We start from the raw sequence: 24975 nt of genomic DNA on the forward strand, positions 1-24975 counted from the left end.
ATGCTTTTGTGGCCTGACATTGTAAGAGCATTAATTAAAATAATTGGTACTACACACAAAGACCTGAAAAAAGTATGTTATTCAGTTGGAAAGGATGGCCTGCATAAATTAAAAAAGTGATAACCCTGGAGTTATCACCTGGCTAATGCAACCTGATTTTTTTTTGTTTTTTGCCACAATCAAATGTTAATTTGTGAGTTTTTAATTGTCAATTACAAATGATAATTAGATTGTTTTATGTACTATATATACTAATTGCACCACTGTATATTGCACATAAACATCATCTAAAAGTCCAACCAATGTGTCAGAGAATCCTGGGGCAAAAGAAGCCATTGCCTTTAGTATTTTATCAAGAATCAACATGTTCAGCAATAATCAACTTGTTTGTATGAAGTTATTGTGTTTTCTTTTTCTTGTTTTTAGATATTTGAAACCATGGGAATGAGCAGCATAAAGACAGAAGTCTTTGTTCCCATCCCAGAAACCACCATCCTCACAGGGAGTGCCCCGATTGATGAAATAGAGTTTAGCAATGCTCATCGTGTAATGTTTGACCATGAGGGAGTTGGCAGTGGTAGGTCTTAAGTACAAAGTTTTCAAAGCTTCAGTAATTTTACTTAAGACTAAATAACTTATCATTTGAGTACATTCGCCCCTCAATTCAGTTTAAAGAACTTTTGGCAGCTGTCTTTTTACAGTATTAAGGATGAACTAAAACACCTGAAGCTGCATTATTTATTGAATTTATTGCTGAACTACAAAACTAGTTATCACTGACTACGGGTATCTGATGCTGAAAATTCTTTCTTGTTTATTAATTTCTACATGCTAATGAATGTCTTAGAAGAGATCAATGATGCGAGTAGGTTTACTTCTGACATGGAGTTTGCATACCCTGACGTTGAAATAAAGTAGTATTTTTTGCAGCATGAAATATTAGAGGTGCTGTACATTGCAATCATGCCACTCAAATGATTTTACCAGCAATAGTGAGACTTCCTCTTTCAAGCAGTAACTGCAAACTATGAATGATGGATGCTATTTCCTGCTATTCACTTAAGGTCAACTCTCAATTGGACTAGAAATGCTTTGCAACTTTATTAGGAAGTTGGGCTTTACTATCAGAAGGAGTAGCAGCGCCTGACTTATTTGCTGAATCCTCAGAGTTCAAGAGGTTTGGCCTCCAGGATTTTCCTCTTCTGACTTACGGTGGCTGTATCTTATGAAAATATTATTATACATGCAGTTCTTTCTGCTTCCTCAAGTGATTTACATTGCTTGTTGTTGAGCCAAAATTTCTGTAGTTACAAGGGTAAGATTTTTGCCCCCATTTTTAAAAAAAATCTATCTACTGTATTGACTTGCTTCTAAGTCTTGTTTGACCTCCCCAGTATCAGATTGCCCTTTTATACTGATTTTAGCTGGTACGTGACCAATTTTGTTTCTCCTCAAGCAACTGTGATGGATAAAATTAGGTTCAGAAGATTTCAGAAGATATCCTCGTTTTTCAAGGACCACTCCCGGGCATTCCAGATGTCCTTGTTTTTCAAGGGCGACAATTTCTCCACCACAGTGGTCGAAAATGCCCTCGACTGCATCTCTCACGTTTCCTGCACCTCAGCCCTCACACACCCTCCAATAACAACAAAGACAGAATTCCCCTTGTCCTCACATATCACCCACCAACCTCTGGATTCAATGCATCATTCTCTGCCACCTGCAATCTGAACCCAATACCATGGATATATTTCCCTCCCCACCCTTATCTGCCCTCCAGAGGGACCGCTGTCTCAGTGACTCCCTCATCCGCTCCACACTCCCCACTAGCCCCACCCACCCCGGCATTTTTCCCTGCAACCGCAGGAGGTGCTACACCTGCCCCACACCTCCCCCCCCACCCCAATCCCAGGCCCCATGAAAACCTTCCACATTAAACAGATGTTTACCTGCACATCCACTAACGTGGTCTATTGTATCCGCTGTTGCTGATGTGGCCTCCTCTACATCAGGGAAATCAAGCAGAGGCTTGGAGACTGCTTTATGGAACACCTACGCTTGGTTTGTGACAAAAGACAACACCTCCCAGTCGTGAACACTTCAACTCCCCCTCCTTAGATGACATGTCCATCCTGGGCCTCCTTCAGTGCCACAGCGATGCCACCCAAAGGCTGGAGGAACAGCACTTCCTATTCCGCCTTGGAACCCTGCAACCCAGCGGTCTCCATGTGGACCTTACAATTTTCAAAATCTCCCCACCCCCTGAACTCATCCCAAGACCAGACCCTCTTGTCCCCGCCTCCTTGACCAGTCTGACTTTTCTCCCATTTATCTGCTCCTCCCATCTCACTTCCTACCTACTACTTCCATCCCCACCTCCTTGACCTGTCCATCTTCCCTCCCACCTATCCACCCCTCCCTCCTCACTGATCAACCCACATCCTAATTCCCTATCTACGCCCACTGTACTGGCTTCATCCCCGCCTCCTTGACTGATTCGTCTTCTCTCCATCTATCTGCTCCTCTATCCACCTTCTATCATTTCCTCCCCCTCTATTTATTTCAGAGTCCCAATCCTCTCCCCCATTTCTGAAGAAGGATCCAGACCCAAAACACCAGCTTTCCTCCTCCTCTGTTTCTGCCTGGCCTGCTAGGTTCATCCAGCTCTACACCACGTTATCTCAGATTGTCCAGCATCTGCAGTTCAACTATCTCTTCAGAATATTGGTTTGGTTACCAGTTCCAATATTTTATCAAGAATCTCCTTTGTATTGATTTCACAATCCTGCATGATATTCATCATTGTATAGTCATGGTTGAGTCAGTATTTTTTTCTTCACTGGATGCCAGGAAATAATTCTTCTGATATTTTTAATGTTTTAATTCTGCTGTATTCATATATCCTAAGTTAGATCTTAAGAAAGAAATGATGGCTCTGACCATTAGACACTGAGACATAGGAGCAGAAGTTAAGCCATTCTGCCCATTGAGTTTGCTTCGCCATTCAATCATGGCTGATACATTTCTCGAACCTATTTTTCTTCTTCCTCCCTGTAACACTCGATTCCCTGGACAATCAAGAACCAATCTATGATAACAAAATGTGGAGCTGGATGAACACAGCAGGCCAAGCAGCATCTCAGGAGCACAAAAGTTGACATTTCGGGCCTAGACCCTTCGTCAGAGAGGGGGATGGGGAGAGGGTTCTGGAATAAATAGGGAGAGAGGGGGAGGCGGACCAAAGATGGAGAGAAAAGAAGATAGGTGGAGAGGAGAGTATAGGTGGGGAGGTAGGGAGGGGATAGGTCTGTGCAGGGAAGACGGACAGGTCAAGGAGGTGGGATGAGGTTACTAGGTAGGAAATGGAGGTACAGCTTGAGATGGGAGGAAGGGATGGGTGAGAGGAAGAACAGGTTAGGGAGGCAGAGAAAGGCTAGGCTGGTTTTGGGATGCACTGGAGGGGAGGGGATGAGCTAGGCTGGTTGTGTGATGCATTGGGGGGAAGGGACGAACTGGGCTGGTTGTGGATTGCGGTGGGCGAAGGGGAGATTTTGAAGCTGGTTAAGTCCACATTGATACCATTGGGCTGCAGGGTTCCCAAGCGGAATATGAGTTGCTGTTCCTGCAACCTTCGGGTGGCATCATTGAGGCACCGCAGGAGGCCCATGATGGACATGTCATCTGAAGAATGGGAAGGAGAGTTAAAATGGTTCACGACTGGGAGGTGCAGTTGTTTATTGCGAACCGAGCGGAGGTGTTCTGCAAAGCGGTCCCCAAGCCTCCGCTTGGTTTCCCCAATGTAGAGGAAGCCACACCAGGTACAATGGATGCAGTATACCACATTGGCGGATGTGCAAGTGAACCTCTGCTTAATATGGAAAGTCATCTTGGGGCCTGGGATAGGGATAGGGGTGAGGGAGGAAGTGTGGGGGCAAGTGTAGCACTTCCTGTGGTTGCAGGGGAAGGTGCCAGGTGTGGTGGGGTTGGAGGGGACTGTGGACCGAACAAGGGAGTCACGGAGAGAGTGTTCTCTCCGGAAGGCAGAAAAGGCTGGGGATGGAAAAATGTCTTGGGTGGTGGGGTTGGATTGTAGATGGCGGAAGTGTCGGAGGATAATGCGTTGTATCCAGAGGTTGGTGGGGTGGTGTGTGAGAACGAGGGGGATCCTCTTTCAGCGGTTGTGGCAGGGGCGGGGTGTGAGGGATGTGTTGCGGGAAATGCGGGAGATGCGGTCAAGGGCGTTCTCGACCACTGCGGGGGGAAAGTTGCGGTCCTTGAAGAACTTGGACATCTGGGATGTGCGGGAGTGGAATGCCTCATCCTGGGAGCAGATGCGGCGGAGGCAGAGGAATTGGGAATAGGGGATGGAATTTTTGCAGGAGGCTGGGTTGGAGGAGGTGTATTCTAGGTAGCTGTGGGAGTCACTGGGCTTGAAATGGACATCAGTAACTAGCTGGTTGCCTGACTTGGAGACTGAGAGGTCCAGGAAGGTGAGGGATGTGTTGGAGATGGCCCACGTGAACTTGAGGTTGGGGTGGAAGGTGTTGTTGAAGTGATGAACTGTTCAAGCTCCTCTGGGGAGCAAGAGGCGGCGCCAATACAGTCATCACTGTCATGGAGGCAGAGGTGGGGTTTGGGGCCTGTGTAGGTGCGGAAGAGGGACTGTTCCACGTAACCTACAAAGAGGCAGGCATAGCTGGGGCCCATGCGGGTGCCCATGGCCACCCCCTTTGTCTGTATGAAGTGGGAGGAATCGAAAGAGAAGTTGTTGAGGGCGAGGACAAGTTCGGCTAGGCGGATGAGGGTGTCGGTGGAGGGGGACTGGTCGGGCCTGCGGGACAGGAAGAAGTGGAGGGCTTTGAGGCCATCTGCATGAGGAATACAGGTGTATAGGGACTGGACGTCCATGGTGAATATGAGGTGTTGGGGGCCAGGGAATTGGAAGTTCTGGAGGAGGTGGAGGGCGTGGGTGGTGTCACGGACATAGGTAGGGAGTTCCTGGACCAAAGGGGAGAAAATGGAGTCCAGATAGGTGTAGATGAGTTTCGTGGGCCAGGAACAGGCTGAGACAATGGGTCGACCAGGGCAGGCAGGTTTGTGGATTTTGGGAAGGAGATAGAAACGGGCCGTGTGGGGTTGGGGAATAATAAGGTTGGAGGCTGTGGGTGGCAGGTTCCCTGAGGTGATGAGGTCATGAATGGTGTTCTCCAAGAACCAATCTATCTCTGTTTAAATCTACTCAATGACATGGCCTCCACAGCCTTCTGTGGCAGGGAATTCCATAGATTTACCACTCTCATGATTGAAGAAATTTCTCCTTATCTCCATTCTAAAAGGTCTTCCCCTTACTCAAAATCTTTGCCCTCAGGTTCTAGTCACTCCTAACAATGGAAACATCTTCCCAACATCCATTCTGTCCAGGCCATTCAGTATTCTGTAAGTTTCAATTAGATCACCCCTCATCCATCTAAACTGCATTGAGTACAGACCTAAAGTCCTCAAACATTCCTCTCTTTTCACTCCTGGGACCATTCTTGTGAGCCTCCTCTGAATCTGCTCCAAGGCCAGTACATCTTTCCTGAGATATAGAGCCCAGAATTTGCACACAATACTCCAAATGTGGCCTGACCAGAGCCTTGTACAGCCTCAGGAGTACATCCCTGCCTTTATATTCAAGTCCTCTCAAATTGAGTGCCAAAGTTGCATTTGCCTTACTAACTACTGTCGCAACCTCCAAGTTTACTTTGAGAGAATCCTGGACTAGAATTCCCAAGTCGCTTTGTATTTAAGACTTCCGAATTTTCTCCCCATTTAGAAAATAGTCCATGCTTTTATTCTTCTTACCAAAGTGCATGACCTCACACTTTCCCACAGTGTATTCCATCTGCCACTTCTTTACCCACTCTCCTAACCTGCCCAAATCCTTCTGCAGCCTCCCCGCCTCCTCAATACTACCTGTCCCTCTACCTGTCTTTGAATTGTCTGCAAACATAGCCAGAATGCCCTCAGTTCCTTCATCTAGATCATTAACGTGTAAAGTGAAAAGTTGTGGACCCAACAATGACCCTTGTTGAACACCACTTGTCACCACCTGCCGTCCTGAGAACAACCCTTTTAATCCCACTCTCTGCTTTCTGCCAGACAGCCAATCTTCTATCCATGCCAGCAGCTTGCCCTTATCTTACTCAGCGGCCTCCTGAGTGGCACCTTATCAAAGGCCTTCTTGAAGTCCAGGTGGATAACATCCATTGGCTCTCGTTAGTCTAACCTGCTCGCTACTTCCTCAAAGAATTCTGACAGATTTATCAGGCGTGACCTCCCCTTGATGAAGCCATGCTGACTTTGTCATACTTTACCATATATTTCCAAATATTCAGAAATCTCATCCTTCATAATGGACTCTTAAATCTTATCCATGACCTGGTAGGCTAATCAGCCTGTAATTTTGGGTCTTTTGCTTTACTCCCTTTTTAAACAGGGAGGTCACGTTAGCAATTTTCCTCCCTGATTCTAGCAATTCTTGAAAATCATCACTAATGCCTGCACTATCTCTTCAGCTCTCTCCTTTTGAACTCTGGGGTGTAGCCCATCTGCTCCAGATTATTTATCCACCTTTGTGCATTCCGTTTTACTAGCACCTTCTCCTTGGTGATGGCCACCATACTTAGCTCTGCCCCTGACTCCCTCAAATTTTTGAGATATCGCTCGTGTCTTCCACTGTGAAGACTGACACAAAGTAATTATTTCAGTTCCTCAACCATTTCCTTTTACCTCAAGGCTGTCTCTTCAGTGTTGTTTTCCAGCAGTCCATTGTCTACTTTTGCCTCTCTTTTGTCCTTTATACATCTAAACTCAACTCTGAGCCGAAGTTCATTGAAAAACCAACACTTGCTGCAGAAGTGATCACCGCCATTTGCAATGGGATCATCCAGCTCCCACATCATACAGCTACAACACAACATTTTTTGCTATATTTCCCTGCCATGTTCACTTTGCATCTTTAATGCTTATTTAAAGTTTGACCTTTCAATCCAATATTATCACCTTCCTAATTCTCTGTCAACCTTTGATAATTCTTAATATATCGATCACAGGCAAACAGCTAGAACAACAAGTAATTGTTTCACTTATTGGTTCTGTTGTAAAATTACTCAATTGTCTTGTAACAAAAAGGAACAAGTGTGGGCCAGCTGGTCCATTGAGCATGCTCTGCCATTCAGTAAGATCATGGCTGATCTGATTTTAACCTTAACTCTAGATTCCTGCATTATCATGATAATCTTCCATCCTCTCAGTAATCAAGCACCTATACAGCGCTGCTGTAAAAATTGCTGTAAACATGCACTGCCTTTTGATGAAGGCAACTCTAAAGACTCTCAACTCTTTGGGAGAAAAACAGAGTTTAATTAATGTTTTCTTAATTTATCAACTCTCGTAGTATTGTCAGTCAATTTTCAGAAAAGTAATTCAGAGACTTCTTTTACTCCTAGGTGTGCCATTTTCCTTTGAAGCAGATGGAAGTAATCAGATGATCCTGTTGACCTCTGGCAAGTTGGCTTGTAGTATCTCCTGGGCTGTTGGCGAGGATGGTATGCCATTGGTACCTCCAGTGCTTCACGAAAACGTTGGGGTTCAAAGGTAATTCAGCCAACTTGCTTTGAAACATTGCCAAGATTTTACGAAGTGACAATACTGCTACTAACCTCAAAGGGAACTGCCCACAATGATCAGATGATCTCAGTGGCACATGTTTTCCCTTCCCCAACAATAGCTGGATTTGGGCACTATGTCCAGAGAATCTCCAACCACCCAGCAATGGCAGTGTCATCAAGCAGCTAAGCACATTGAAGTATTCTCATTACTAAAAAATGGAAATTAAATGTTTTCATTGTTACTCATGTTTAACTAAATCTTACAGAGAGTTAAATAAACAATTGTGTTGGATTTAAGGTAAAATCTGAAGTCCACAGAGCAGGCATTGAAAAATTAATAATTGGTGCTTTTATAACTTGTTCCTCATATCCATAAACATAAATCTGCCTTTTCAAGCCTGAAAGCTTTTTGGCAATAATAACAAAGTTAGCACATCATTAAAAGCCTAATTACGCCCACATTCCAAGGTCTGACTTCTCCAAGAATTTTTACAGAAAGACTAGTAGTTAAAAGGTCAAGTACTTGTCAGTTCAGTGATCAACCCCAGCCCTTCCTTAGCCCCTGTGCAAAATTGATGCCAACTCCTGTCCCCCCACCCAGTGGTCTTTGCTGTTCCCTCTCTATGCAAACATGGGCACCAGGAGTTAGCCTGACAAAATAAAGTTACCAGTCTATTGATACCATATTGTAAAAGACATACAGTATTTCCATTGGCGCAAAACAATTATCCACTAAGTTGAGGTTGTTTAAGCTGATCCGTTAGAAAGTTGAATATTTTGCTGAAATGCACATTTATTTACGTAAGAAACTATTCCAGTTGGAGCTGTCCATCCATCAGAACCCCTTTGTTGAAATAATGGTTTGGGAATTCAGCCATGCAACACAAATGATATAATTACTGTGTGAACAAGATCTCTCAAATCTATCACTTTATTTTTAACTCCACACTTTTTGGAACAGTTTCTTAACAACTCGGCCTGTCCCAGTGAGCTTGTGTATTTTCATTTAGAACAGGGCCTTCGGCATGCCTTTTTGCAATCCCAATAAGTTCCTTGCCACTGCAACAAGGTACTTTATCTTGCAGAAAGGTGACTAACCTCCATCAACAGCATCCCAAGATCAGATAAAAACGGTACCTTACCACTTCAAAAGTGAAGAAATTTGTGACGTTCCTCCAACCTTACTCGTCACAGTCCTTGTCGCTCACCCATGCCAAGCCTCACAACGGTCTCTACCTATTCCCAATGGTCCCTCATACCCAAATGTCAACTTCATCCACCAAATATTAGAATCATAGAATCCCTACAGTGTGGAAACAGGCCCTTCAGCCCAGCAAGCCCACGCTGAACCTCAGAGCATCCCACCCAGACCCATCCCCAAATAACCCACCGAAATCGAATCCACCTGGAACCAAACCCAGGTCCCTGGCACTGTGAGGCAGCAGTGCTAACCAGTGTGCCACTATGCTGCCCCAAAATGCAGCAGCAGCTTTCTTCATCTCCTGTGCCAGCTCAATGAGTATCCATACGTCCCATGTAAACAGGAGAAAATTACGGATCTGTTATTTAATTTCTATGTTGCAGATTTTGCATATTGAAAAAAAAACTCTCATTCATAAATACACATTTTGACATTTCTTGACACTTTTTGATAGGTCGACACTTGGTGATAGGCCTTGACAAGTTAGAAAGTCCCAAAGGGTGCATCCAACTTTTATGCACAATTTTGTCCCCATTGCCAAAGGGCACCTCCCCATTACAATGCTGAGCCCTACCTCCAAAATGTGCTGCCAGTGCCAGAGGAGTATCTCAGCTGTCCAAGGGGATAGCTTGTCTATCCAAAAGAAATGCACCGAGAACTAACTTACCTGATCTACTTACCACACTTGGATTGCAGACACCTGGGACTTCTTCAGTGGAGGCGGCTGAAAAATGTGAAAATTTGGGAGCAGGGCTTGGGATTCCCAAGGCAGAGAGATTTTCACCACAACAAACACTGGGGTCGTTTTTTCTGACAGCCTTCTCTTTTAAAGAACTGTTTGCTAATAAGTCATTGGCACTGGTGTGTATTTATTTTTGTTTAGATCTTTAAAACACATAGATGCCATATCATCTATTGGAACATCTGGATTAACAGATATGAAAAAGTTGGCTAAGTGGGCAGCAGAGTCCAGACTTGATCCAAATGACCCCAGCAATACAGCTCTGATGCAATTAATAATGGTAAGAGTGAAGGGTAAATCAAGAAAAATATATTTTCTTATACGTAATGAACCAGGATGAGTGGTATAAAAATTTATGAGGTCTGGCTGCTGTAAATGACAGCTGTCATTGATACAGTGTTTTAATAATTATATTAAATAAATGTATTAATTATATTGTGGCAATAATTGTTGTTTGTTTAAAGGGCTTAGTTTTCCAAACAATTTACTGATTTGACTTAACAAGACCTAGAACACATACAATGAGTGATTAATGGTGTGGACTCTTAGTGGTCACGTTTTGGGTTTGGTCATATAGTGATTGGTGCCTGGGATGCTGGTAATGATCAGGTGGTACCTCAGAATGTATTGAATACATAATTCTGAGACTGAAACATGCTTAGTCCTTCCTCAACGTGGCACTTCAATACAGTGGAAGCATCATCTTGTAATGTGTCCATCATGCACTGTGCTCCCAGATATCCTATTAGAAGAGGAGCCTTACCAAAGCTTGATGATAGCTCTTAAGTTGTACTTCAATCACTGGCCGCTGTTTGGAATGCTTCATTGTGGCCAGCGCCTGAAATTTTGGAGCCTGTAGCATTCCTGGAATATCGTTTGCAGGGAGTGCCATTATAGCATGGATGATTGAGCTGACTTCTCATTATGGGCCAAGTTTAGTTAACAGCAGTCATTTTGATCCATCAGACATGAATTACTTTGAATACTGGAATGATGGAATGCAAATCTGTGAACATATCTGGGACACAGAGTGTATTGATTGTTGGTCCCCACAACGGTTACCAGTCTGGCTGTAGAAGCAACCAGATTCATATGTGCCAGCACGGTGCTAGTAACATTGAAGGATTCCTCCAGTATTTGACCCAACTTTCTGACTGCTTCCTACAGACCTCCCTGCTGTTCTTCTGCCTGTTTGCGCGCTTTAATGAAGTCATTAACAGACAAGGCCATGGGAGTGTCCTCTACATGGGACTGGGCAGGTGTGTGGTCTCCAGCAGCCCTTTGAGCCCTGGAGCATTTCTTCCTAGACCTGGTGCAAAGACCTGGCAGGGATCTGCTCACCAGATTGTGCTTCTAGATTGTAACTATGTAGAATAATCACCCAGATGAGTTTCTCTAAGTAGGTGAAAGCTGCAGGTAAAAGATTTTGCTGGTGTATCTTCTGAGAGTTCATTGGCATCTTCCTCAGAGATGGAGTTGGATCTGAGGGTCTCCCATGCTGGTGCCCTCATAACAGAAGTCCACTGCTTGCCTTTAGTGCCTGCATTGAAGAGATGGATTAGTTATATAAAAAGGGTCAATGGAAGAGCAGCAGGTTGGTTAGCCGTTGAGACCTCTCCATCCCTACGTGAGTGGTTGTCGTCTTCTCCAGCTATTTCTAGAATTTTCTCCTGGTAGGGAGTGAGTAGCCTGATATTGCTGCCACCCCACGCCCCAGCTCCTCCAAACCACCACCCAGCCTGATTATGATCCTTTCATTCCCGCAATAGATGAAGGAAGGGATTGAGCATGTTGGAGGTGGATGGAAGACCCCTTAGAGTTGGTACAGGAGCAGCAGAAGTGAGGATATTTGTTCAGTGAGTGAATAGGAAATACATTGAGCAGGAAAGGTTAGTTCTTTGGAGGGATAAGGTGGGTGAGAGCCACCATGTGGACATGATGCATGCAACAGTGAGTGTGAACTGTGGGCTATAGACCTTGAAGATATGTGGTATAGTGACAGAGTTGCAGTGAATAGTGGCTTGTGAGAGTTCACAGGGAAAAGGATGGCCCTCTTCTCCATTACCAGCAGCAGCCTGGCTGCAAAGTGAGGAGTGGGTTTTCCCCTTCTTTGCCTCTGTGATAGACAACAGAATAGTAAGGGACATTCCCTAGGTTGTAAGTCTGAAGTGGCGTACATTGAACTTCAAATACATTGCTAGTTGTGTAACAGCAGAGGGTGCCAGCACTGGCAAGCATTTCCACCACTTGTGCTGCACAGTTTCACTAGAAGGGTGGCAGAGAGCTCGGTTGTTTCGTCAGCGTGGTAAAGAGCATGCACAAAGTCACTCAGAGTGATGGAGAGCTACCTGCTACGAAGCTCACTGAGCATAACACTTGAACTGCTAATTGGGAAAATCTGCCTTATATCAGGCAAGCATTGGCATGCTGGGTTTCATTTTATTCAAGAGGAAGAGGCTATGTGGTGACCTAATTGAGGTCTTTAAAATTATCAAAGGTTTTGATAGCCTTTGTGCACAGAGAATGTTTCCTCCTGGCAGCAGAGCAAAACTGAAGCCATCAAAAATGAGCAAGCAATCCGTCAGGTAACATGTAAATCAAAGAGGGCCACGCTTACTGAAACATCCCACCGTGCATCTAAAACTGAATAACTCATGGCTTCAGGTTAAATATGGGCAAGGAAACTTCCTGCTGGATATCGCATACTGCCCTCTCTGGGCTAATGAATCACTACTTCTCCATGTTGTCAGTGAAGTGATAGGAGGTGTTGGTAACAGCGCTATCAAGCAGCACCGACTCAGCAAAAACCTGCTCAGTGATGTCCGGTTTGGGTTCCAGCAGGCCCACTCAGCTCCTGGCCTCATGACAGCCTTGGTTCAAGCATGGACAGAAGTTCTGAATTCCAGAGATGGGGTGAGAGTGACAGCCCTTGACATCAAGGCCGCATTCAACGAAGTGTGGCATCAAGGAACCCTGGCAGAACAGGAAACAGTGGATATCGGGAGCAATCTCCTTGCTGGTTACAGTCATATTTGACGCATAAGATGCTGGTCGGAGGTCAGTCAGCTCAGCTGCAGGATATTTCTGCAGGAGATCCTTGGGGTAGATATTTTCCAATTAACCCATTCAAAGATGTTATTACACCCCTGGAGCAGATAGTATTTAAACCTAGGACTCCTGACTCAGAGGTGGGGAAACTGCCATTGCCCCACAGCAGCCCTTTGTTGCTAAGGGTAGTGTCCTAGGCCCAGCCAATTCAGCTGCTTTATCAATGACCTTGCCTCCATCATGAGGTTAGACGTGGGGATGTTCAGCGATGATTGCACAATATTCAGCACCATTCGTGACTGCTCAGATACTGAAGCAGTCTATATTCAAATGCAACAAGATCTGGACAGCATCGAGGCTTGGGCTGACAAGTGGCAAGTGACAATGATCATCATATTAAGAAATACTTTAACTACTGCCCTTTGACATTAAATGGTGTTATAAACACTGAATCCCCCACTATCACAATCCTGGGGGGTACCATTGGCCAGAAACTCAACTAGATACACCATATAAATATATTGGGTACAAGAGCACATCAGAGGCTAGGAATACTGTGGCAAGTAACTCCCCAAAGCCTGCCCATCTACAAAGCACAAGTCAGGAGTGCGATAGAATACTCACCACTTACCCAGGTGGGTTCATTTCCAAAAACATTCAAACTCCACACCATACAGATCAAAGCAGGCCGCTTGATTAGTGGAACACCCACAAAAATCCATTCCCTCCACTACTGACGCTCAGTAGCAACAGTGTGTACTAACTACAAAATGCGCTACAGAAATGCACCAGGATCCTTAGATCACACCTTCCAAACCAACCTTCTATTTAGAAGGACAAGGGCAGTAGACACATTAGAACATTGCCATCTTCAAGTTCCCCTCCAAGCCACTAACCATCCTGACTTGGAAATAAGGAGCTCTTCTTTCACGTGTCACTAGGTCAAAATCCTGGAATTCCTTCGCTAAGGTCACTGTGGGACAACCTACAGCTTGCGGTCTACAGCGTTTTGAGAAGGCAGCTCACAATTTCCTCTTCAAAACTGTTTGAGACAGACAGTAAATGCTGGTCAGCTGATGATGCCCTTGTCCCACAAGCGAATACAATAGCTATCCTCTTCCCACGCTAACCTCCTACCACTTGTTAGAGCAAGATCAGCTGCCACTGAGTTGCGCTTGATTTTCCACCTGAATGGGTCTCATTGATGTGTTCATTAAATCCAGGCCCATTATTCCAACAAAACAATAACTGTTATTTTAATGTTCAAATTCAAACTGGATTAAATGTTGCTGGTTACTGAAGTTCATCCAGAATACTACTGGCCGTGTCCTAAATTATGACGTCACCTAGCCGTCAGTCTTTTTCCCACTGACCAATTATTGCCTCCAAGTCCAGCAAAGCCTCAATTTAAAAAACCCAAACCTTATTTCAGATCTGTTCATAATTTCTCCCTTCCCTATCTCTGTAGTTTGTTCGGTCTTTCCAAATTAATTCAAGCCCTCAAATGCTGGGCTCCCGCACATCCCTAACAGATGTTTTCTATATAAACCTGTTCAGAGATGTTATGACACTCTTCTGGAGCAGGTGGAATTTGAACTTGGCCTCTTGGCTCAAAGAAAGGGACACTACCACTCCACACTCCCTGTGCATTCTGTGTTTTCAAAAGCAACTGTGTTATGGTTTGAAATAGACAATGCGTTGTGTTGAATAAACGATGTTTTTGAATCAACCTGTTCAGAGATGTCATTTCACATCTCTCAAACAGGTGAGACTTGAACCTAGGTTCCTGGTTCAGAGTGAGGACAATACCACTATGTCACAAAAGAACCTGTTCCTGCACATCCTGTTTTTAATGAATCTGTCATTGACAATTGGGATTCCATTGCCCAGTTACTAACCTCCATATGGAATTTCCTGCACAAACCCATCTGTCCCTTTTCTTCCCTCCTTCAGTGTGCCTCTTAAAACCTATCTCAGCCAAGCTTTTGGTCATCGGTCTTAATATTTCCTTCTGACTCTTTTTGTTAAATCTCATAATGTTCCCTTGAAGTTCAATAGAACTTCAATAGAAGTTCTCCAATAGAAGTGCTACAAAAATACAAGTTTGTTATTCTTATTCAGTTTCTCAGTCTTTTGCCGCCATTGTGTTACAGACATAACTCTGTGAAGAGCAACATTGCTGACTGACCCTGTGAGCTGGGTTAACTGCTTTAGATTCAGGGTATTTATACAAGCCTGCTTGTGCAGGCAATCCTCTCCAAATTTCTCCAGTTCTTGCTTTTCGTACAGTTTTCCTTGTTGATGAAGCATTGTACAGCATCTCATTATATTAAAGGAGCTATAAAGTAACACTTCACAGAAGAAGGCCATTCAGCCCAGCGAGTCCATGATGCTTCTTTTCTCAAACATACTGTTTTTGTTTTGACAGAGTGCCACAAGTGGTGAGGCTCTTGACAATGATTACTTCAGGCTTGAGCAACTGCAAGTAGAATTTAACTTTGTTTCAGATCAAGTGTTTAATAAATCCAAGAGATTCCGACTCCTACAGCTTCGAAGTGAAGAGGTGGCAGAGTTCCATAATTTTAAACAAGTTCCAATTCTAGATCGTGAGATTTCTGAGAAGATTTTCCAGGTATGATCTGTGGCACTAACGCAGGTTTGTTCTTGAAAATGAGTGCGTACAATGTAGTGTGATATCTAATGGTAATGGTAAGGGAATAGCGCGCCAGAGCTCATGAAGGAAATTCTTCCAAGTTTTTCAGTGTCGTCAGACTGTTATCTGAACATATTCCTACCTCTCCTCCTGTCTTTCCCGGGGCAGCATGATAGAAAAGTCCGGAATTCGTATAGCTGAGGAGGGATGTTCATTAAACTTATTAAGGGGGCAATAAAGAGAGATGATCTGAGAGCAGCCTCTCATACGCAAAGTGAGAGCAGTTTCAGACTGTCTTCAAGCCAGCAGTGAGCAGAAGGGACTAATAAACCAGGAACTGCCACAGTGAAACTGACACATTGTGAATTGATCAGTTCCAAGTAATAAATGGATAGGCTGAGGAGGCTGCTTTTGCAAGCAGGCGTACTGTTAGAATACGTTATTGCCGCATGATGGGGAATTATAGCATGGTTGGAAGGCACTTTACTCACTTCCAGCTGCACTTCCTGCCAACGCTCAAAGCACCACAGGGCAGACTCTGCAGCTTTTTCTTCAACCTGTGCTGAGCTGCTTCTCAGCAGCCACGTGCCCTTCTACAGGCTGGAAGTAATGGCCCCCGAGATGCTGATGGAAGGAGATGAGAACCCAGCTGAGAGTTTTAACAGCAATGGACCAGCAGACTCAACATCTGCAGATAACATTGACTCAGGAGGCTCAGGTTCTGACAGTAGCTCCCTCCTGACATCTGCATCCAGTTGGCACTCGATTTCCTGCCCAGCATGGGAAGGTGGGTATGCATTGCCACTGCCCAACACAGTGTTGGTTATTGAGGACCCTCCTCACCCATCCCCTGCTCTCTTGCAAAGTGAGACAGCAAAGAAATGATAATTTCCTAGAAACAGTGCCTTATAAATTCCTCACTGGCTGCTCCATTGGAAAGTGAGATTTGTTGTACTTTTTAACCACCTGCTTAAGTGAACATTGGCCTCATCCTGGGTAGGGCTTATTAGCATGAAAGAGCTGGTGACATGTGCCTTTGACAGTATTTTCTGAATGCCTACAGGATGGGGGAGTGGCAATTAACTGAAAGTTGTTTGTTTTTGTTTAAATCTGATCCAAATATGTTTGTTCCTGGCCTGGCAAGTAAGCTTCCATGCTTTCTGTTTGGGGTCAGTGAAGATGGGGATTTCAGGTGGGTGATGTCAGTGGCTGCTTTCCTGACAGGAGCAAGAAGTTGCACCAACTAAGAAGTTTCTGTTCCCTTCCCTCTGGAAGTTTGGAAGCTGCAAGGCAGAGATGGAATGCTCTGAAACTCGTCACAAGACTCCTGACAATAAAGGTAGCTTTAAGGCTAGGACTTTCTAATCCCGTATTTCTCCAGAGTTGTTGACAGTCTATCCGCTAGTTCAAAAACCCAGGTCACTTTGCAAAATTGTCTTGCAGTAAAGGTTAGATTCAACCTTTTGTTCTGTTTGGTTAATAAAAGTGAGTTATGTCTATCTCACATTGCAGTAAAATATCACTAAAATTTAGGTGAAATCATTACATTGCTGTAGCATTGATACCTCAGAACAGACAAACACATTCTTGTCTCCGCCATTTCTCCAATGAAACTAAGTAATTAGGCAATGGTGAAGGCTGCCAAGCTTCATATGTTTTGTGTGAAAGTGACACAAAGTTTCCACCACCTATTTTAATTTGTAAGTCTTATTACGAATCTTTGTTAGAGGTGGATATCTGATGCACTTGATGATCTGTATCCAACTTGTCGACTTCCTCAGGGAGAGGTACATTCCTCCTCTTTGCAGGTATACACCATACTTGTTTAAATTCGGAAAGCTTCGCGTGAGTTGGAAGACCATAGCTTCACAGACACTTTTTTTGTGCCAGCATCAAAACTTGCACACTTATCAGGAGAGAGAACTGGTAAGATTCAAACTGCTTCTACAGTTTAGAATACCCTATCTATCGAGCTTTGTCATGGCTGGCTATGGAGTTTTGAGAACTGAGTCAATTCTACATGAGAGTAAAAGCAAAATAGTACAGAAGCTGCAAATCTGAAACGAACAATGCTGGAGAAACTCAGCAGGTCTGGCAGCCTTGGAGGAGAGGGAAACAAAATTTAATGTTTTGGGTGTAATGATTCTTCAAAACTGACAGAACTCTACACCTTCAAAGAATTACACTGTGCTTTTACATGCACAATAGCAAAGTTAATATAGTGAGTCCCAGGGTTAGACAAATTGCCTGCTCATTTCACTACTGCTTGCTGTAATACAACATGTGCTGCAGAGTAATCTTGTCTTCAAAAGCGTGTGATTACACATTCCGTTTATGTGGCTCCAGAAATGAACCAACAGATGAATCTACAAGGAACAGTATTTCATACAAATAATATGTTTATAATGACTGTTAACACTACTAAATTCATCAGTATAAAAATCAGAAAACTGTTCTTTGCCTCAATATCAAAATTATTATGAAAATAATTGCTTACTTATGATGGGAGGAAGCACTGCCATAAGTCCTGCTTAGCTTTTTCTGACCCCCCCAACAAATAAGTCTCAGCACATGTTCAGAAGGTCCTGCTGCAGAGCTTTCACCTTGCAAACCTTTCAGATCGAATCCACTTATATGCACCCATCACATAAAACACACAGATACGGTGGCACAATGGCCCAGTGGTTCGCACTGTCATCTTAAAGCATCAGGGAACTGGCTTTGATTCCAGCATTGGGTGACTGTGTGGAGGTTGCATATTCTCCCTACATCTGCGTGAGCTTCCTTCGAGTGCTCTGGTTTTCTCCCACAGTCCATGGATGTGCAAAATAAGTGGACTGGCTGTGCTAAGTTGCCCAAAGTGTCCAGAAATGTGGAGCTGAGGTGGGTTAGCCATGGGAAACTTCAGTGTTATGGATATAGGGTAGGCTGATGGCTCTGGGTCAGATGCTGTTTGGAGGATCTCTGTTGACTCGAGGGGCCAAATGGCCTGTTTCCACATTGTAGCTATGTTCATTCATCGTTCTGCACATGGTGGGTTTATGAGCTCAGTCACGCTGGCAAAATAAAACAGAGGAGTTTCCTGAGAGAGAGAAACAGAGAAATTGGGTGAAAGAGTTAATTGGCAAAAGCTTGCATAAGAAATTTGCTAATTTTGGAATCTATTTGTAAATCAACCTAACTTTGTGCACTGTGCTTTGTTTTATTTTGTTTTTTACATTAGGAATATGAGAAGAAACGCCATGAAAAAGATACAGTTGATATCACAAGCCATCTCGATCCACACAGAGCACTAGTAGTTAGTTTCCTGCAGAAGGTAATCTATGAACAACCAGCATAGTTTTAGGATTTGGTATTACTTTCAAAATCAATGTGGAAAGCTGCAATTCAGCACTGCATAGTTGCACGTGTCAAGCTAAGTGACTTATTGTCACCGGAACAATTTACAAAAGGGTTTCTTTCTGTGATTTTCATTGAATGCCTATTTATCAATTATTTACACTGAAATTATTACTGATCTTATTGTAATATTGTATATCTGGTGAATCACACCTCATTTTATCCGTTATTTATTAATGATGCTGAAAATATACAAAAAGAAGTTATCACACCTGAGGGGCTTTTGATGATAGAATGATCAACTCTGATGCGATATGAAAGTTCTGGCCCAGGTTAATGAGAGTTAAATCAAATAAAATCAGTGGATAAATGAAGCAGATCAATTGAGAAAATTTTTCATTACTGTGGTAGATGTTAAATATGCATTTAATAATAGGCTGAGCATACAAAAGAGGTTAATTTGTAATTATGGAAATATATTAAAGGGAAATTTGCCCTCTTAATCACCAGCTTAACTGGTTTAAAGGCCAATTATTTGCAGTTACAGTAAATTCTTAAACTGAAAGATTGTGTGAAGCAAAGTTTGGACCTGCATAAAGCATTTAGAAAGTTGTGGACTTTCTAAACACTCGGCATATCTTCCAATTTCCTGAAATTGTTGACCAGTTTGCTCATTTATTTAATCACCGTTATTTTTCCAGCACGATTCAGCCCTGTATCATGCAGGAACAAAAGTGTGATCAGAGGGATAAAGGAAGTTTTAAGAAGTGTTGCTAAGCTAAACATGAAAAAAAATTATTCCATCACAGTAAACAACAGTAAGAATAGCTGAGAACCATCAGTGATACAACTAATCTTGATACCGAATATTCTGAGTAGATGACTTTGACAGAAATATGGTCATAATGAAGGAGTTAAGCTCTGAGCCCTTTAGCTCTAAGAATTACATCTGCCTCCTTTAAAACGTTAAATGTTTTGACATCAAGCATTTTCTGTGGCAGAGAATTCCACAGGTCCACCATCCTCTGGGTGAAGAAGTTTCTCCTCAGTCCTAAGTTACATACCCCATGTCCTTAGACTGTGACCCCTGGCACTGAACTCCCCAGTCATTGGGAACATATTTCATTTTAAATGTTCTGTGAGGCCCCACTCGCTCTTCTAACGTCCAGGGAAAATAAACCTAACTGACCCAGCCTCTCTTCATATGTCAGTCTTGCAATTCCAGGAATCAGTTTAGTACTTTGTTGTACTCCATGCACAGATGAACCATCCTTCTTCAGAAAACAAGACCAGAATGCACACAATACTCTGGCTGTGGTCTCAGCAAATCCCCATACAATTGCTGCAACGCTTCCCCATTCCTGTACCCAAATCGCCTCGCTGTGAAAGCCAACATACCATTTGCCTTCTTCATAGGCTGCCAAACCTGCATGCTAACTTTCAGCAAGTGTGTACAAGGACACCTGGGTATTGTTGCTTCTCCTCCTTTCCCAATATATTGCCATTCACATAATAATCTGCCTGCTTGTTTTTGCTACTAAAGTGGATAACCTCCCATTTATCCACAGTATACTTCATCTGCCATTGGCCACTGGCAGCCACTCAAAAATCACCCATTTATTTCTACTTTGTTTCCTGTCTGCCAACCAATTCTCTATCCCAATCTGATGTAATTTAGTTTTACATGCTAACCTCTTCGGTAGAATCATAGAATCTCTACAGTGTGGAGGCAAGCCATTCAGTCCATCGAGTCCACACCAACCCACCGAGGAGCATACTACCCAGACTCACCACTCCCATCCCCCTATCTTCGTAACCCTGCATTTCCATGACCAATCCACCTAGCCTGCACATCTTTGGGATATGGCAGGATACCGGATCTCCTGGAGGAAACCCACACAGACACAGGGAGAATGTGCAAACTCCACACAGTGGAGCCACCTGAGGCTGGAATCAAACCTGGGCCCCTGGTGCTGTGAGACAGCAGTGCTAATCACAGAGCCACCGTGCTGTCCTTATTTGGGACCTTATCAAACACTTTCTGATATTCCAAGTGAACCACATCCACTGATTCCCGTTAATAACTCTAGTAGTTACATCCTTGAAAAATTCCAATAGATTGGTCAAATTTGATTTCCCTCTCATGAATCAATGCTGTATCTGCCAAATGTCTCTGTTTTCCAGCTAATCTGCTACTGATTCTTTTATAATGGTCTCTAATATTTTCACAATGCCAATGTCAGGCTAGCCAGTCTATAATTACCTGTTTTGTCTTTCCTCCTTTTTAAAGTAGAGGGGTTATGTTAGTTACCCTTCAATCTATATGAACTATTCCAGAGTCTAGAGAATCTTGAAAAATGACCGCCAGTACATCCACTATTTGTAGGGCCACTTCCTTAAGTACTCAGGGATGTAGATTGTCAGACCATGAAGATTTATTTGCCTTTCATCCCTTTAATCTCCCCAACACCATTTCCCTACTAATACTGATTTCCTTCAGTTCCTCTCTGTCATGAGACCATGTGTTCCCCAAAATTATTGGTATGTTATTTGTGTCCTCCTTTGTGAAAACCAAACCAAAATATGTATCTAATTGGTGAGCCATTTTTCTTTCCCTATGATTACTCCCCCTGCTTCTGATTGTAAGGGGCCTACATTTGTTTTTACTAATCTAATTTTCTGTTCACATACTGACAGAAGCTTGTAGAATTGGTTCCTTTGTTCCCTGAAAGCTTATTTTCCAACTCCTATTTTTCTCTTCTTGATTTTTTTTTTGGTTGTTTTTGCCTCTGATTCCTTCTGTACTGCCTCCCCGTATAGTTTCCCATCCCCCTGCGATTTCAGTCTAAACCCTCCCCAACCACATTAACTCTTAGCTGAAATGAATTGTAAATCGCTCTGAAGGTATGTCAGATCAAAGGGAGATATGTCGAGTGGTGGGATATATTTAAAAATTAACTGATTAAGACACAGTTTAAATGTGTTTGAATAGACATAAAGGGTTTTCGTGAAAGTCTTGGATTCTGTGGATAAGAGCCAAAACTAGGTTTGGGGAAAAAACATATCATGCAGAATGGATATGTTACAAAGAAGTCACAGAATCACAGAAAGGTTACAGCACAGAATAAAGCCATTTGGGCCATCGCGTCTTTGCTCGCTGTCCAAATGAGCAACATGATTTAGTGTTATTCTCCTGCTTTTCTCCTGTACCATTGTACATTATTTCTGTTTAAATTCTCATCCAGCGCCCCTTTTAATTTTGCAGTTGACTCTGCCTCCATTACAATTCCAGTCAGGGCATTCCAAACGCAAACCCAAACCAGTCATTGTGTGAACAAAGTTTTTTGTTTACATCACATTTGCTTCTTTTACAAATCACATTTAACCTGTGCCCCCTCGTTCCTGATCCTTCTACAAGTGGGAACAGTTCCCCTCTCAACTCTGCCCAACCCTCTCATTACTTTGAAACCTTATATCAAGTCTCCTCTTAGCTTTCTTCTCTTTAGTTATCTCCTCTTCAACTTATCCTCATAATTACGGAATGATTTTTTTAAGTCTAATGCATTCACATATTTTCTATAGTGCAGCACACAGAACTTAAACACAAGTGTTTTGTTCAAATTCAGAAACACTTCTTTCGTGTACTATGTGCGCTTATTAATAAAGCTCCCGATTTTGTTGCTTTATTAACTGCTCCCTCCAACTAGCCCGTCAATTCCAATTATTTGCTTGCATGTACATTAGGCTAGTTGAACTCCTGCACATCCTTTAGAATTGAATACCTTATTTTGTATTGCCTATACATCTACTTCCTAGCACAATGCATCACCTCAATCTTCTCTGCATGAGCTTGATCTGCCACCAACCAGCCACTGTACCAACCTTTCTATGTTATTTCGGAGGTTTACACTGTCCTTCTCGCAGTTTGCAATACTTCCTAAGTTTTATATTATTCACATACTTTGAAAATGTACTCTGCAGTTCAAGAGCTTAGATCATTTATCCAAAAAACCCAAAGCTCCCAATACCAACCTCTAGGGAGCTCCACTAAAAACCTTCGTCTAGCTCAAAAAAAAATTGACTGTTACTGAATGGTTCTTGTCACTCAGAATTTTGTACCCATGTTGCTACTGTTCCTTTCAGTCCATAAGCTATAACTTTTCTCAAAAGTTTGCTGAATGACACTTTTTCAATGCCTTGTGGAAGTCCATGTCAACTACATCCACTCTTCATGTTACCTCTTCAAAAAATCCTGCAAGTTAGTAAAATATAATTTTCCATTTAGAAATCCATACTGGTTCTTCCTAAACAATGCACCTTCTTCCACGTGTCAACTAGTTCTGTTCTGAATAATTGTTTCTCAAAGATTCCACACCACTAATATTAAACTGACTGAGATTATCCAAACAAACATTTTTAAACAAGGGCATGATGTTCGCAATTGTCTATTCTTCTTGCACCTTCTCCCGAATATAGGGATCACTGAAAGGTTGTGGCTAGTGCCCCAGAAAATTTCTACTCTCAGTTCCAACAAAATCCTTCCTGTGTTTTGTCAACTTTTGAGTAACAGCAGTCAATCCTCCTTGTCTATTTTGAACTCTTTGAACAACAGAGTTTACTCCTCTGATACCATTGCCTGAATAACATCACGCCCTTTGTAAAGGCTTGTGTAAAGATGGATGCAAAGTATTCAATTAACACCTCAGCTGTACAATTACCTCCATCTGTAAATCCCTGTTTGTGTCCTTAATCATCTTTAGCCCTCATCCTATCACTCTCTTGATATGATGAGAGAAGATTTTGGTATTTCCCTATGTGTTGGCCACCAGTCTTATCCTTTGCTTCTCCAATATGCCTGCTCACCTCCCTTCTAAACTTCTGTGTTTTTCTTCGCATTCTGCCAAACCCACAAACACTTCCACCTGGACAGACAAGGGCAGCAGGTACATGGGAACACCAGCACCTGCAAGTCCCCTTCCAAGCCACTCACCATCCTGACTTGGATTCATTCATTGTCGCTGATTCAAAATCCTGGAAGTCTCTTCCCAATGGCATTGTGGGCTTACCTACAGCACATAGACTGCAGTGGTTCAAGAAGGCAGCTCACCACCACCTTCTCAGGGAGCTGTAGACAGGCAATAACTGCTGGCCAGCCAGTGATGCCCATGCCCCATGAGTGAATAAAAAGTAAGTCCTCTCAATTGGACTTTTTACAGGACACCTTCAGAAGCACACATGTTCTTCTTTATCTTGATTTCAGTCTCCCGTATCATCCAGAGATAGCTGGATTTGCGTGCCAGACCTTTTAAGGATATATACCTTGACTATACCTGATCTATCCTATTGTGAAGATAACCCATTAATTGGTTATAGGTTTTCCTGCCACCCTTTCACTCCAGTCCATTCTGTGCAGCTTTGTTCTTGTCCTATTAAAGTCAGCTGTTTGCTATTTGATTTTTGTCACTTTGGATTGACTATTGTCATTCACCGCTTACAATACAATAAGCAGTGTCTCCTAAACTTTTCCCACTGAAAATTGATCGACTTGGCTTGAGTCATTTCGAAGAACTACACCAAACAGGTGCATCTCTGTTATTATACTGGGCACATGCAGCTCTTGGAAATTCTCCTGAACACACTATAGGAATACTTGCCCCATGTTGCCCCTTACTCTACCATTATCCCAGTCTATATTGAAGTCCTCCATTATAAATGCTCATGATGGCATCTGTCAACAGAATTGTTCTTTTATATTCTTTCCACCAGTTGGTAATCTTTATACTCCACTGAACAATGTAATTACACCTGTTTTGTTCAAGAGACAATAGGTGCTGGAGTAGGCCATTCGGCCCTTCGAGCCAGCACCACCATTCATTATAATCATGGCTGATCATCCACAATCAGTATCCTGTTCCTGCCTTATCCCCATAACCCTTGATTCCACTATCTTTAAGAGGTCTATCTATCTCTTTCTTGAAAGTATCCAGAGATTTGGCCTCCACTGCCTTCTGGGGCAGAGCATTCCATATATCCACCACTCTCTGGGTGAAGAAGATTTTCCTCAACTCTGTTCTAAATGGCCTACCCCTTATTTTTAAACTGTGTCCTCTGGTTCTGGACTCACCCATCAGCGGAAACATGCTTCTGCCTCCGGAGTGTCCAATCTCTTAATAATGTTATACACATCAATCAAATCCCCTCTCATCCTTCTAAACTCAAGTGTGTACAAGTCCAGTCGCTCCGATCTTTCAACATATGATCGACCCGCCATTCCAGGAATTGACCTCGTAAACCTACGCTGTACTCCCTCAATAGCAAGAATGTCCTTCCTCAAATATGG

The 24975-nt window shown here is 43.1% G+C and overlaps 1 protein-coding gene across 2 annotated transcripts in view; it reads left to right on the top strand.

Moving 5' to 3' along the window:
* cc2d2a (coiled-coil and C2 domain containing 2A) overlaps positions 1 to 24975 on the top strand; it is a 190756-nt gene that overhangs the window by 117322 nt on the left and 48459 nt on the right. For both annotated transcript variants that reach the window (XM_059646681.1, XM_059646684.1), the window contains exons 20-24: positions 427 to 577; positions 7491 to 7638; positions 9737 to 9875; positions 15072 to 15275; positions 18520 to 18612. In XM_059646681.1, coding sequence (XP_059502664.1) covers positions 427 to 577; positions 7491 to 7638; positions 9737 to 9875; positions 15072 to 15275; positions 18520 to 18612 — 735 coding nt within the window. The remainder of the gene's footprint in view (positions 1 to 426; positions 578 to 7490; positions 7639 to 9736; positions 9876 to 15071; positions 15276 to 18519; positions 18613 to 24975) is intronic.

The sequence above is a fragment of the Stegostoma tigrinum genome, chromosome 1, assembly GCF_030684315.1.
Source record: "Stegostoma tigrinum isolate sSteTig4 chromosome 1, sSteTig4.hap1, whole genome shotgun sequence".
NCBI lineage: Eukaryota > Metazoa > Chordata > Chondrichthyes > Orectolobiformes > Stegostomatidae > Stegostoma > Stegostoma tigrinum.